This window comes from Bacillus rossius, chromosome 17, assembly GCF_032445375.1.
Source record: "Bacillus rossius redtenbacheri isolate Brsri chromosome 17, Brsri_v3, whole genome shotgun sequence".
Classification (NCBI taxonomy): Eukaryota; Metazoa; Arthropoda; class Insecta; order Phasmatodea; family Bacillidae; genus Bacillus; species Bacillus rossius.
Window position 1 is genome coordinate 32,649,414 of NC_086344.1, and position 16,344 is coordinate 32,665,757.

General features: G+C 39.3%; 2 protein-coding genes across 2 annotated transcripts in view; one reads left to right on the plus strand and one right to left on the minus strand.

Moving 5' to 3' along the window:
* LOC134540837 (allatostatins) overlaps positions 1-16,344 on the plus strand; it is a 510,609-nt gene that overhangs the window by 177,513 nt on the left and 316,752 nt on the right. The gene's annotated exons all lie outside the window — the stretch shown is intronic.
* Positions 8,116-11,719, minus strand: LOC134540800 (cytochrome P450 4c3-like). Its single transcript, XM_063383730.1, has one exon. The coding sequence runs from the start codon at positions 11,710-11,712 to the stop codon at positions 10,177-10,179; it is 1,536 nt and encodes a 511-aa protein (XP_063239800.1). The 5' UTR covers positions 11,713-11,719; the 3' UTR covers positions 8,116-10,176.

Sequence of the window (16,344 nt, forward strand, 5' to 3'; positions counted from 1 at the left end):
TATCATGGAATCGCGGTGATAACATGACTGACATAGGTATTGTCTTAGCTCTCAAACTTAAGCGAATGGGGTGAATCGATAAAGTTTACACTGAAGGAAACTACATGTCTCGTAGCAAACACTGTTTTCATAAGTTGTGTAGTGAACATAACCGTCACACTGCTCCTCCCAATGCACAACTGTCTCTGGGTTCGTGCTGCGTCTCAAATCACACCTTACTGCAGAATAATCTGGTTCTGAGGTTATAGTTTCAGTAGCGGCTGCTGCCTTAAGTTCTTCTAAGGTAGTAGGAAATTTACTGTCGGGTCTCAAGTAGTGCACAACACAATCTACCTGATTGCAGGGCGTCTCAATAAAGTCCGGAGCCTCCAGATCGCAATCGGTGCTCCAGTGATGATTGAAGTTGCAGACTATGAGGTGGAACTCTCCATCTCCGGTAAGGTATGCCACACGACGAAAGCCGGGTGACACGTCTGTGTAGCGTGCCGATGGATCGAACGTCATTTTTCTTGAATATATAGTGAGTCTACGCCCGCACGACCGCGAACTGTACACTGACTGTCGTGCCCCGGGACGATGACCTCAATTTATAGCGCCTCCAGTCCAGACATGTTTGCCGTTGCTTCGCTTGTTGTTGATTCCATTTCGAGCGCGTCATCCAACATTCCAGGATCGCTGTGTTCTAGCATCCAAGCCCTAAGCAATGCGACGTTACGGCGAGACGATACAGGTCTTATGCTGTCACGATTTTGACCATACATTATGTCTAATTTTTTGAAAGCCGGGCAGCCATATTCCTCTTGTGCATCCACTATGTGCATGTGTTTGAGACAGTGTTTACCCAACCATCTTTTCTGTTCGCTTCCAGCAACTATTACAGTTCCACTCAAGTGAGTTGTCAAGATGGTGGAAAGACTGTTGTAGGGAAACAATCCGTGTTCCCATTTTAAACTATGGAAATTTTTAGTGAGCCACGCATTACTTCTCAGGTATTTACGACTAATGTCTCTCCACTCAAACGGCGGTTTGAATGTTCGCGTAATTATGTTCCCCTCAGAGTCAGCAATGCTAAGTTCCTTGGTAATAAAGCCATACTGAGAGAAAAATCCTTGCAGATTAACATACTTCATGGTGGCTGAGACACGACTGAGCCTCTACTATGCTTAACTCAGTATTTTAACAGCTTTGTCTCGTGGATTATAGGAGACAAGTCTGTCGTGCAATATTATTGCAAATGCTTGTGTTAAGATCGGTAGGTTGTCTGAGCTTGTGATCTCCAACTTGCAATCTATGATATTCGAAGGTATTTTCTCAGCTTGACGGCTTACATCAAACATGAATAACGTAGCCAGTTCCTTAAACTGATGAGGGTCAAGCAAAGGTGCATTCTGCTTTCCATAGTAAGACTCTTGAAAATTTGAATACATATCATATGCGATTAAGTAAAATCCATTGTCGAAGTTTATGTCCAAATCCGTGTACGGATAACTTTCTGAATTCAAGAATAGTTTTATATTCTTTATGTTGCAGTGGTCAAACCTCGATTTATCGGCAGTCATTACATTATGTTTAGCCGATTGAAAGCCGACTATTATGTATCGTGGTTTTTCCATCGAGAAGCTTGTCTTTACTGACCAGCTGACATTTTGTGCTTGTGGCATGCTGGGATATGTTTCAACAGACCAAGATCTAAATGCTATATCTATATTTCTGCCTTTCTCCACAAGCTTAAGCAGTTGCGTGCGTTCCGCTGGAGACACTTGGATGTGTGGTACGGCCCAATCGATAGAGTTTATGGTTAAATTAACTGCTTGAGGCTGCGCACTCGCATCTACGATCGAGTTAATGTACGTATTTTCTAAAACTATAATTAACTCTTGTTTGGAGTTTAGAAGTATACGGTGATAATCCTCAGCAAAGCCGAGGAGATGGCTTAGCGGAACACAGATTTCGAAAACACCATCGGCTGTTAGAGGCAAGCTATAGTTTTCCTCGAGACACCATCCCTCCATTTTGCTGATGGCGTATTCATCACGAGTTCGTGAAAGATAATTCTTCACTGTAGATACCACTCCTAGTGATCTGGTCTGGTCTATAAGAACGCCGTTCAGTTCAAATCCTATCCGATTGATCATATGTAATACACCATTGTTTATAATCTTTGCATGGTCCGGTTTCCGTCCGTCTGCCTTTACGAGTTTTCCACGTATACGCAAAAAGGATTTTGAGATGTTTGTGTATGCATCATGATTTTGAATCACTATACGGATTTCAGAGTTGGGGGCATAGGGTCCATTTAAGTATGGTTTGTAAATATGCAGTTCAGTTTTTGAAATAGAATCCTCAAATTGTGGTGCTTGCTCGACTTCAAGAACGGTGTTCTCCATGAGGATAAACTCTAAATCCAAGTTTTTTAAGGAATCTCACGTTAACAGATGTTAGCCGTTTGATGTCTCGTCGTCTACTGGATAAGGGCACACCTGAACCGCTCCATTTATGCTTAGAAAAATATTTCACTCCCATTGTTTTTTCAAATGCAGTCTTAGAGTTATTTCTTCCTTTCTTAGGTTAACTAAGCGTCCTTCCTGATCGACTATTTGAATGTCGAGCTCCGATATCGATTGAACGGTAACTGGGACATAAATGAGCGTGGTAGGTCGTTCATTTATCTTATATCCCGGAGGTACTATGGGGGAAAATTCATGAATAGTATTGTTTAATTTACCATTCAAGTATGTGTGTCCCACAGCATTGCTTGTAATTCGTATAACATTCACGGGGAATATATTTACAGGATTTGTCGATTCATGCAGCTCACCTGCTTTGTATACTTGAGAAGAAAATCCAAGCATTTCACCTAATGTATTTTTTCCACTAAAATCCACATGTATATTGTTGCTGAACATTATGCACTGTAAGGTGTTGGGGTTGCCTCGTAATAGAAATGTTGAATCTGCAGGTAGGTTCTGTTTTATGTAAGCTTCCATGTCACTTATTTCATATGCACCTGTTGGTAATTTCATTTCATGATGTTCATTGTTTGCGATGTATCGAAAAACTTGATTATTTTCATCAATGTTCGGTATCGAGTTATATGTTGTCAGATCGATCAATGCCATTGTCCACTCTCCATCCAATTGCAAGGGAGGGAAGTAGTAGGTTCTCATAATCGAGCTCTTCCCAGTTAAAATTAATGTTATTGACATTTTGTCTAGTTTACACTGCGTCTCGCGTTGTGTGTGGTCTCTCTATAAACACTCTGTCGCATATGTGGCTTATGATAACACTAATGCTTCTTATATATTGATACTAAAAATCTTAAGCATAAGTGACCGCAATTCCATGAATGCAACTTTTGTTGTCTGTCATAATTATAGGTTATGTTGCACTTGTTTAAATATCGTATCAGTTCCACTGGTGGGGGCAAGTCTCCGAAGCTATCGTAATATTCAACGTTAGGACCGGTCTTGACATAAGCAGTCCAATGCGTTCCCGGTCCTTTGGATGAGTCTAGATTCAAAATAGCACTTTCATTACGCAATGGTTTCTTAGGTAGCGAATCGCGCATGTATATTTGTCTAAAGTATGGTATTTTCAATTCTTTTATCGCCTTCATTAACTCGAGGTTTGTAAGAGCTCGCTTTGGTAAGTTTTTGATTATCGCTTCCTGCTCCCGCGATTTTTCTTTCTTCTTCTTCCTCTTCGCTTTCCCCCACCACCCGACTGTGGGTAGGGGCGTAGATAAAGTCCTGAACCGTTTTTTGCTGCACGTGCTATCGCTTGCATACGTGCCTGACTCCGGACATCGGAAACAGTTTTAGCAACACCCGCAGCTCCACCAATTAAGCTGCCTAATGCAGCGAGTGCTGGAAATATAAATGGTAATAGACCACCCTTCTTCCCCAGGGCTTTCCTGACAGATTTACGGTTTCTCTTCTTTGATGATGATGAAAATCTTAAACCTGCACCAAGCTTACGTTTCACTCTCATAATCTTGTTAACGGTCCACGCGGATACTCTCTGTCCAAATTTAGTTTCGGGAGACTTTCTAATCTTCTCGGCCGTGTCAGCTAATATTTTATCCGCTTTATGTCTTTCAGCCAAGTTATTACTATTCGCATACACAATATCGTGAAGACGACACGCCTCGTCTAGTGCATTCACACCACGATCACCTCTTGCTAGTCTCTCGGCTAGTCTCGTGCCAGGTCCACAGAAATTGTAGCCCGGAAGATGTGCCTCGAATGGTAGCTTATTTATAACAGAATTAACTAAGCCTGAACCTCTCTTCCGTCTCATACAAGACATATCAAGACACTGAGTGGTTTCACTATAAGGATGACTGTTTTATAGTGTTTAGGTTTAGTATTAAGAATGGAGGTTGTTCAACAACAGCTCGCTTTACCAATTTCACTAATTGATGATGATGTGTTTAGTAAAACTGAAGAACGTCATGGATCTCTGTTACCAAATACCATACGGTGTATAGTGTCAGGTCCTTCGAATTCTGGCAAAACTTGTCTTATTCTTTCACTTCTCGAACACCCCAATGGGATACGTTTTGAGAATGTGTATTTATATAGCAAGTCCCTAGAACAACCAAAATATCAACGTTTAGCCCATGTGCTGGAAAATGTCGGGGGAGTGAAATTTTTTAAATTTCGAGAAAATGCTGATGTTTTAGACCCCAGTCAAGCCCTCCCCAACTCTGTGCTAATCTTCGATGATGTTGCTTGTGATAAACAAAGCATTGTTCAAAAGTATTATTCTATGGGGCGACACCACAAGATCGACTGTTTCTACTTGGTACAAACTTATACCCAAACCCGAAAGCAATTAGTGCGAGATAATTGTAATCTAATAATTTTGTTTAAAATGGACGATCTTAATCTAAAACATGTGTTTTCCGACCATGTCGGTACAGATATGAGCTTTGAGAGATTTAAAACTCTTTGCGGTCACTGTTGGAACAGTCCTAATGAGCATGGTTTCATTGTGATAGCTAAAGATTTTCCTCTACATAAAGGGCGTTACAGATGTGGTTTTGATCAGTTTATTGTGATAGGTTTATGAATCATGATGTCAAAGTTCGGTGGTGGTGGACTTAAACGATCGCACGTCTCATGCATGACGTTTACTCGTGAAGGGGACTGCGACTTAAGCTGGAAACATTTGAAGAGAGTTGGTGATCCTAAACAAGATGGTGATGCTGCTAATAAGAAGTATGTTGACGCAGTAAGCGGGGCTTTTACACATGCTTTGCATTCGATGACTGATGGTATGACACGACAAGTTACAGATATCAACAGATCACTTACTGTAACAAGAGATGTGCAAGTGGGGATTATGGAGTTCTTGCGCAATATGGAGGCTAAAGAACAGCATTTAATTGCTCAATTAAATGAAAGTCTTTCCGCTGTGTCGACAAAGTTGGGTGATATGTGCACCTCGTTGGAGAGCAGGTTAGATTTATTCGCACAAACATTTATAGAGGAACTAAATGATGCACTAAATGCTAACATGGTTGAGATGGTATTGAAAATTAATGCTGGAATTGTACAACAGCTTTCACAAATGAATCGCACTGTTGATGTTTTGACGATTACTCCTGATGAATATTCTCGCGGTGTGTTGTCTAAGAAACCTTCACCTCCAAAACCAGCACCTGCAAAAACAGCATCTTCAAAACCAGCACCTCCAAAACCAACACCTCCAAAACCAGCACCTCCAAAACCAGCACCTCCAAAACCATCAAGCTCTATACATGCCTAGATCACTCACGTATTGATGCTAGTTGTATATAAAAGGGTGATATGCTATCGCTAACTCTGCAGTCATGTCTCTTGAGGCTAGTAAGTTGGAGCGCGTCATAGAAAATGTTCGTGCAAAGTATCTACTTGCCAAACGAGCTCGTTTGGAGAGGGATGCAATTAATGAAGAAATATTCAAGTCTGTTAATTCGCGTTTGGATAAACTTGGACCTACTACATCGCTCGCACAGTCTATCGATACTGTGAAGCAGGATTCTGCGGAAGAAGCTACTGTGAAACAATATTTAGAATCAAGCGACAGTGATGACTCGAACGCTATTCCTTTAAAACATCACGGTGTTCCATATGATGATTCTTTAGGTGGAGTGCAGTCTTATTTGCAGAGCTACAACCTTCGCTCTGGTGATGGAACCTATGGTGTATCTAAACGACATAACCGCTGGTTTTTAGGGGACACGGAAGTATTTTTTCACGATAACAATATGATTCGCGTTAAAGATGAACTGATACAACCTGCTCCTGGTTTATTTGAACTTTTATTTCGCAGAGAGCCGCATACGTACTCGGAATCGGCCCTTAAACAATATGGTAATCTACTAGAGCTTACAAATGCTTATTTTAAAAAGAATGATCCTGCAACAAATCTCTATAAAAGCACGTCACATGCGAAATTTGATATCATTAAGCAACTGTTTCCACATATTGGTTCGCAGCAACGAGGAAGTGGATTGTTACATAAAACATTGGATTTAGGTCGTAAACGAGAGTTCATTTATTGGAATGATCCGAATGAGATAGTAGATCGACTCAGGTTGTTAATGGCCTCGCAGGCTTCTGGCCACACCGGACACAATAACGAAATCCTTTCGATACTTGAAGAGTTACAAGAATCAGGATACATTGCAAAATGAGCGACGCACAGCGTGGGATTGCATACGAGCTTCACCGAGGCAAACGTATTATATTTCCTCGCAGAAGGGTTTTAACATATGGACTCCATGATTTACTACAGATTGATTTGGTAGAAATGATACCATACAGTAAAGTGAACAGTGGTTACAAGTACATCCTGACTGCCATAGATGTGTACAGCAAACGTGCTTATGCAGTTCCAGTTAAACAAAAGACAGGTGTGATGGTTACTGCTGCCATGAGAAGTATTTTGAAAGAAGCAGGAAGTTTTAAAAGTATTCAAAGTGATGCGGGAACAGAATTTTATAACTCAACTTTCAGAGCTCTTATGAAAAGAAAAAATATTAATCATTATTCCACTCACAGTGAGATTAAAGCAAGTGTGGTAGAGCGGTTTAATATATCTCTAAAATCGCTGCTTTTTCGCGAGTTTTCAGCTCAAGGAAATTATAAGTGGCTTAAAATTTTACCACAAGTTCTACGTGTCTACAATAACAGATTCCACCGCACCATTGGCATGGCTCCGAATCAAGTGAAGGATGACTCTTTGCTACAAAGTGTTTACAAATATGTAAAGACAATAGACCCTAGAAAACCTAAGGCTCGTGTGGGGGATCATGTACGCGTGTCACGAAACAAGAAAGTTTTTGAAAAGGGGTTTACACCGAATTGGTCTCACGAAGTGTTTAAAGTAACAGCTATGAGGTCCAGCTTTCCGCGTGTGTATAACTTGAGTGATATGGATGGAAATGAAATACAAGGTGTTTTTTATGCTTCAGAAATTCAAATTACAAAATACCCCGATACATACTTGGTAAATAAAATTCATCGAAAGCGTGGTGAAAGATTCCAGGTGTCTTGGAAGGGGTTTCCCGATACCGTGAGGACATGGGTAAAGAGAAAGGATATGGGAGTTTAAGATTACATATACACATTTTATTTTACCTTATTGCTTGTTCTCAATCGAAGCATATTCTATGGAATCGTTTGTGTGGGCTGTTGTTGAGATTCTATTCCTGCAATGTATTTATAATGTGTGGACTACTTCCTGAACACGACCCAGCACTCTGCAGCTTGGGATCAACAAGCTGTGACGTCAGCCCGCGCTGGGCGCCTCATTGGAATGTGTAGCGCGACATCGGGGTTGCATGTCATCTTTCCGTCAAGACCAGGTCAACTATAGTCTTCATTCTGTCTCTGACAATTCCATAATGAACATGGCTGCTTTTGAGGAAATGCGCGATTGCATTGAATATGCGCTTCATGCTTGCATCGGCATGAATATAGATGTGATAGTACACCATCTAGAGGTCTCCGCGATCAATTTGTTCGCTGCATTTCCAGAGGAATACGAGTTTCTAACATACCTTTACAACGGTATTATAGCATGCTTTGAAGCTGTAATGGAGGCTCAAGAGCAAGTGGAGCCAGATGATGGAGTGGACAGCGGCTTCGGAGAGAGTGACGGTGAAGCATAATGCTTGCGCCCTTGTTAAACATGGAAAATAGGCCTCTCGGGGAAACTCGCCATGTATAAAAAAAAGGAGTTAACGCATCTAATGCTGTACCTCCTGAGACATAGTCTCTAAGGTGATGTGGAAAGCAGCATACCACTATAAATTCAAACACAAGTTTTTTTTTTTTTTCAGCTTACACTCCAGAGAATCTTCCGCCACGTCGAGATGAAGAGAATGAGACTACACATCATAGTTATAAATTCACTATCACTAAATAATAATAATGAGCTTACACTATTATTAAATGCATTACAGGAAAGCTAACACTAAAGTATGCCTATAAGAAAAAATTTCTTATGCCTGCTTCTGATGCATATAAAGGAACACATATCATGATCATTCAATATGGTGCACTCTGTGCATGTAAGGGAACAATCTTTTCGGTGCACTCTGTGCATGTATTGGAACGAGTCCTTGGGTGTATCATGTGCTTCCAAGATGGTGGGGCTGTTGAATCCAATATGGCGGAGAATTGTTTAAAGGTTGTAATATTTTTTTAAATTTAAATATCGCGCCCTCTGGTAGCAACACTTGTTACTAAATATATCGATTAGCATTCGACCTATCGAATGGTGCTGCGCCCTGGCAGCTGAAATATGAAATATAAGTAAATATATCGATTAGCATTCGATCTATCGAATGGTGCTGTGCCCTGGCAGCTGAAATATGAAATAAAAGTAAATATATCTATTAGCATTCGACCTATCGAATGGTGCTGCGTCCTGGCAGCTGAAATATGAAATAAAAGTAAATATATCGATTAGCATTCGATCTATCGAATGGTGCTGTGCCCTGGCATCTGAAATATGAATTAAGATGGCGACGGTGGCACACTCTGGTAGCCAACTTGAGAATCAAGATGGCGGCGCCTCTGGCAACTAATTTTTGAATTTGCCGCGCGATACTAGCGACATCTACCAGCCAACTTGAGAACCAAGATGGCGGCGCCTCTGGCAACTAATTTTTTGAATTTAGCGCCATCTGGTAGTCTGTGCTGGAATTAAAGATGGCGGCTGTATAATAATTTTTAATTTCAAATGTGGCGCCTTAGGTATGCATTAAGGAAGGCAAAAACACCCTCCCCCCATTTATCATAAACTTGCCGTCAGTACATAGCATATATAGATTATTTATTCCACCATATTCCAATTGGTCTCGTGGTCTAGTGGTCAAGGCGTCCGCCTCGTAATCACGACATCCTGGACGTTTTCACGTCCCATGGATCGAATCCCAGCCTCGGCACTGAAAATATTTTAGTTAAAATAAAATAATACCTGCTGCTACCTGGTGGCGACCAACAGAACTATATGACGTCACACAAGCTGGCGGCCTCCAGCAGACGAAACAAGATGGCGACCAGGAAAATCAAGATGGCGGCCTCCAGCAGACGACTCAGAATCATGACGTCACGATTCGAAGTTGGTGGAAATTTCTAGAAATACAAAATGGCGGATTTGCGAATTTGCGATTTGCGGATTTGCGAATTTGCGGATTTGTGAATTTGCGGATTTGCGAATTTGTGGATTTGCGGATTAGCGGATTAGCCACTGGATTAGCGGATTAGCCATTGGATTAGCGCATAAAAACTGGATTTGCACATAAAAAACCATAAAAAACCATAAAAAATGGGATAATCCCCGGATTACCCCGCTCCCCCCTCGCCTATGTTCCAGAGTCGGCACGCTCTCCCTACTTACAATTATCTGTCTTGCACTGCATTAAAATATACTCAGTCTTAAGATATATATATAGGTATATATATATAGTCCTGATATACGAAGACTGTGTTAATAATCTTAGTTTAAAATAATAAAATTGCATTAAAGTTTCAGAAAGACATCTATACTTAAAACATAGTGAAAGAGTTAAGAATCAAAATGTATAGATGAGATTGTTGTCACGAAAAAATAAAAACATTATATAAAATCCATCGATGTTGTTTTTAACATTTTCTCAGAAAAACTCGCAACCAACAATTACCGTTTTCTGGGAACAATCTTTACATTGTTACCATTTACCATGTGAAGAGTCATCTTAAACTGCAGTTGTTCCATTTCTTCTCTGGATCCACAAGGGAGGACTTCGTAGCTTCGGAGCACGGTGGACAGGATGATCTTCATCTGCATGTAAGCGTATTTCTTCCCTATGCACATCCTGCGACCTCCCAGGAACGGAATGAAGCTAAACGGATGTCTGTTGGCACTATTCTCAGGACTGAAGCGGTCCGGGTAGAATCTGTTGGGATCAGGAAAGTATTCGGGGTTGCGATGAATCAGCAGGACAGGTATGGCGATGTAAGTCCCAGCTGGTAGAGTATACTTGGTAAGTTTAATCTCCTCGGTGACTTCCCGGCCAGTAAGAGGTGCAGGTGGGTAAAGCCTCATGGTCTCGTTGATGACTTGCTCGAGGTACACCATCTGCTTGAGATCTTCGTATGTCACCGTCCTGTCGATGTCGTCGCCGAATATTTGCTCCAACTCCTTCACGACCTTTTCCTGAACGTCCCGGTGTAAACCCAACAGCATGAGTGCAGCCGACATGACTAAACTTCCTGTGCCCATTCCACCCACGATAACTGTGATGGTGTTGTCCTTGATCTCGACTTGATTCAGCAAAGTTGAACCATCGTTTAGGCCACAAATCACGTGATCCAAGAACCCGAGGCGTTTCTTCTCCACGTCCAGTGATTCGTCAGATATCTCCCCGACGGTTTTCACCGCCCGACAGGAGTTACTTTCCCGCGAGCAGTCTGCAAGTTTCTGCTTGATTATGTAGTAGGCGTAGTCCCACATACCTTTAACACCGTTCACCATTTTCTTGTAGGTGGATGTCGATTTTATCAGGGCAGGTGTCCAATACCAAGGCCGAAATAGAACGTAGTATATCACGTCTTCTGCGGCTTGTAAACTTTTCACTATGTCCATCCGTTTATTCTTTAACACGTTCATGTTGGATCCTAAACTAGTCTCTGTAACAATGTCCAAAGTGCACATCATCATGTAGTCGAGCATCTCGAATGGCTGGCCATCTTCGTGTCTTTTGAGCACTTCCACTAGTATTTTGCTCTTCTCGTTGAAGACCGGTATGAAGCTCTTTAAGGTGGGAAGGCCGAAAGCAGGAGTTATGATCTTGTGGAACCTCTTCCAGTCCGTTGGATCAGCGGTTATCAAGCTATACCCGAGGTACAGTTCGAGCTCCTTGTACGGCCGCGGCTTTGCGAGGGCGGAGCTCTTATTCAGTGCTATCTCGATGTCTCGAGGATCGCACAGAAACACACCCGAAATTGTTCCTCCCCACACGGCGAACGTAGAGCCGTATGTTTGCTGCAACTCTATTCCGCGTTCCACCAGTCTGTTGACATTCGTGAAAGCTTCCAAGAGGTTTCCCAGCAGCGGGACTCCTTTATCTCCTGGTATCTTCTTCAGCAGCTGGTAGTAGCGACTCGTGCGGAACTTCACGAACTGTATGACAAGCGCGAGGAAAAAGCACAGCACCGAGACCTGGAACAACATTTTGACGACTGCCCCAACCAACGTCAAGCAATCGACTCTTATAGATGGAACGTAAGGCCACTTTAAATAGTGTTTTTATTTGCTCGTTGATTTCCAATGCCACTCTTTCTTGTTTTCATTCTCCGTTATTATTTTACATTGATGACAAAGGTTAGTCTATTCTTTATTTTTATGTGTTTAAAGCCTGACAGGCTAGCAATAGTGGCTGTGTCATTAACGACCGTTTTTTATCGTCACGTCGTCGCGAGTGGAAAAAGGAAGATTTCGACAGCGTGGCGAGCGTCTTTTTGGTTCTGCAGTGGCCGTCTGGCTCGGAGCGCTTTTCGCGTTCTGCATCTCGGAGGCCCCTGGGGCGACAGGAAGTCGACGATACCTCGCGTGTCGGATATTCAGTATTCTCCGCGCGGAGACATGCGGTTTCTATGGGAGTTTCAACAAGGCAATATGCCATTTCCAGCTCATTATTTCATGTTTACCTTTAACACGGTTATACTTTTGGACTTTTTTAGTGACCGATCTTCAACTATATACATATACATAGTGAATACGTTTTGCGTATTTTGCTGGGAATTTGAATATTTAACAATCTTGTACTGTTTGAAAATGAGAACCAAATCTTTAGTAATAACTGCAAATTTTAGTAGAATTAAGATGATAATTTGTTATAGAATTCCGGTATAAAAACGTATTCATTTTTCTTAATATTTAATTATAAATTTACCAAAAAACTTAACAAAATAATATATCTGTATTTCTTTTAATATTTACTGCAGTAAAATATTTTTTTTAATTTTTAAATAGTTGGGTTAGTATATATAAAGTTTTGGTATTTTCAAACAAATTGTTTTCTATTAAAAATTACTTCTCGCTAGAATACAATACTTTTGTTTTAAAAAAAAATCGTTATTTCTTACGAAAGTTACGGTAAACAAATATCAGTTCATAGAAAAAAATCATTGTCACTATTCTTAACCATACTTCAATAGCCATTTAAAACTAGTTTATAATATAATTATTTATGCTAGTAAACAATACCAAAACTATAGAGCGAAATTTATTATATTAAACAAACTTATACCCAGCATGTGTTGCAATGCCTTTTTCAATTTTTAAAATAAGTTTTAAGTAGGTACACATACACAAATCATCTCTATACATCTCTCAATACCTCCCTATACATATCTCCATACTCCTCTGTACATCTCTCTATATCTCTCCCTAAATCGCTCTAACTCTACTTGTATGTATCTCCATATCTTAACAATATCTCTATATCTATATATCTCTCCATAGCACTATCTCTCTCTATCCTCTATTTCTATATTCTCTATCTGTCCCCTATATCTCTCCATCTCTCCCTCTAATCTATCCTCTATAGCTCTCTTCCTCTACCTCTATTTCTGTATTTCTTTATACCTCTCTCTATTCCTCTATCTCACCATATTTCACTCTCTCTATATTTCTCTATCTAACTTTATCTCTCTCTCTCTCGACTCGCGTGCTACCATTATTATTCGGACCATAGAAAAAAGGAACCGTCATAAAATACTTACTGGTAATTATCCAAATACTACTCACGCATCATATTAAATTGCCATGGATACGCAGAAGGCATCAGTAATAAAAAAGCCCGTTGCCATACAGATAAACAAAATTGTCACCAATAAAATGATGAAATTTTTTAAAAATAATTAATCTGTTTTCCCTTAGGCACATTTTGCGATTAATGGCTCCGAAACCAATGTTTAGTAACTTCATAGTTATTCCACTCAACTAGCACCATTCAGTGCTCACTCACGAGCAAATTAAAGTTTGAATCACGTATTTCGGTCTATTACTTTCGTAGTTACTGCTCTTATGAATGATATAGAAAACAATTGTAGTAATACTTAAGAAAGGCTGCAAAGAAAAGATTAATTTTCAACTATATAAAACTATATTCATGCTCATAGTTCATGCTAGCATTGACATAAGAATTGGCCTTAAGTTTATAAAAAACTATTAAAAAACTGCATTGAGTTTACAAAACGCTTTATAAACAATTAGAGAGAGTCATATTATAAATTAATTAAAAATAATAAACTATAAAACACAAAATAATGCAAGAAAATATATTTTGTGATCGTATCCCCCCCTCTTAAGGAATTCCATTAAGAATTTTAAAGTTTTTTTTGTTTTGTTTTTGTTTTCCATGTGTTACATGTAGGGTTGAAACGAGAGACATTTTAAATCACAGCAATTATTAAAATTATAAAATTAAACTACCGAAAAAAGTTTTATAATCTGCCGCTAGTTATAACGATATATATATATATATATATATATATATATATATATATATATATATATATATATACACTAGCTGACCCGGCAGACTTCGTACTGCCTAATTAAATTGCAATAAAGTCCTGTCAAAATGATTTGTAATGTGACATTTTTTTTCCTACATATTTTATAGTCGGGGCAAAAAATTCTCCTGAACAGAACTGTCACCCTGGTGATAGGGTGTTGTGAATAAGAAATATAATTAAATAAAACATATAAATAAAAAGATAAATAAAAAAAGTAATCTCTTTATTGTTAATCATGTGAAACATAATAATTTTTATTTTCATTGTAGTGCATGATTTGATCGGTAATTAGCTTGGTTTGTAGCATTTCGGGTTCTTCTACCTAAATTGATTCGTCTAATAGGAGGCATATCTATATTATAGATTATTTTATCACATGCAATAATTAGCGATCATAAGTAAATAAACACTGCACAAATCACTATATAGGTAAGAATTTGTTTCGTGTATAAGTTGACAAAAGCAAACTCATTAGGGTAGGTAACCTAAAATCCAAGGGAAAAAAAACACTGACATTGACATTTTGTTGTTGTTTCATCTTTTTTTTAATTTGATATGACTTGGAGTCAAATCCTTCAAGCCGTATTTAAAATAGGGAAAATAAATAATAAAAACTTAAACTTATGAAATACTTTTGGTAACGCTGGTTTTGTTTGACTGATGTAATGACTTGAAAACTGATGCATTTTAAAGTAAAACAAATGAAATAATATCGCGAAGCCGACCAAATTGAACTATTCGATTTCGGTTTATTTTTATTTTATTTATCTGTGCTCCAACGCACACTGTTTTGATAGATATGATTGAACGTTGTACAGAGGTAATAAAGTGCAAATTGACTCTTTGACGTTAGGAACATACCTACATTGTTTAAACAACAATGAGTGCTCGTTTTAGTTAGAAAAAGTTTGTATGGGAAAAAGAAAAGGACTGGTTTTAGGGTTTTTCCGGCAATTATTCGAATTTTTCTCGCCGTAAAAACCATCTTTGAACTTCAACGAACATTTAAAAAAAAATTGGCCAAATTGGTCTAGGCGTTGTTGAGTTATGCGCTTACCAACACATTTTGCGATTTGTGGAATCTGCTAAGGATTATGCTACCTGAGAATAAGATATGACGCACTAAAATAAACTTGCATTTGCGCAAAGTCTTGAGCTAAGCAAATTATCTCTGCGGAGACTTTTAAGTAATTCTTTGATCATTAAACTGAGTGACTTTTCAAAGAGTAGGTACTTGCGTCAATACGTAAAAACTGACGTGTGTTACAAGTGTCGTCAGACACATTTTTAAAAAATCATAATTACAGCAGGTAAAAGCGTGCGCGTTTGAAATGTATTTCTTGAATAGTCATCGCAAGACCTGTACAACAAAACTGGCTAAATATAACGAAGACTGGGCTACAACACAGAGGAAGAAGAAAGAATGCATAATATTAGACGTCTATAATGATTACGAAGAATGTAAAAAAGATAGTGCTAAGTATACTTACTATCCTAGATAATGATAATAATTTAAAAATTAAAACTAACGAAGAAAGTTTACGGATACGGCCCCACGTTGCGGTAGCCAATTACGTTCTGTAAGCTTACGGAATACACTACAACATGCCCCAAGTTATGGTAACCAAATTGTTCTGTACTATCATGAGCATACGATAAAAACAAATATTTAATGTGATTGGGCTCCTTGTGTTATGATTAACATAACCTAGTGATAATTAGTACCACAATAAAATAAAAATAGCATTTATTTTTAAAGAATATTTGACAATAATAATATACATCAGCACAGATTTCTCGAATATGTCCGAAAGAAAACAAATTATGTCCAAATCTACGTTCAGTTACGTTGGGCACATGTTTATTAATTTTCAAAAGTCTTATTTATTATTTGCCTCCAGCTAGTCAGACACGAGACTCGGATTCCTAGGACTACTGGACCTGTCAATAGTTCGTTGTTTCTAATAAAATTATTGAAAACACGTCAATGCTAATTACGTGCGTGATTTTATTAGTGTTCACTGCGACGGAGCTATCGACTCAACGGCGCAAACGTCTCTAAATGGTGGTACAGCCAGCCATACCTGAGTCCTGGTACAAGGGAATTTCTCAACCTTATATTTCGCGGCAAAGTCGTCGCCGCGCGCTGCCTTCATTTGCTGACGTCCGTAGTGATTCCTTCTCGCGTTTAACTACAGCTTTGTAGTTGAACACGACGCTGGTCTGCTTCAAACGTCCGAATTCCGCACGGGAATATTATCGCGGAAATCACGCCATATTC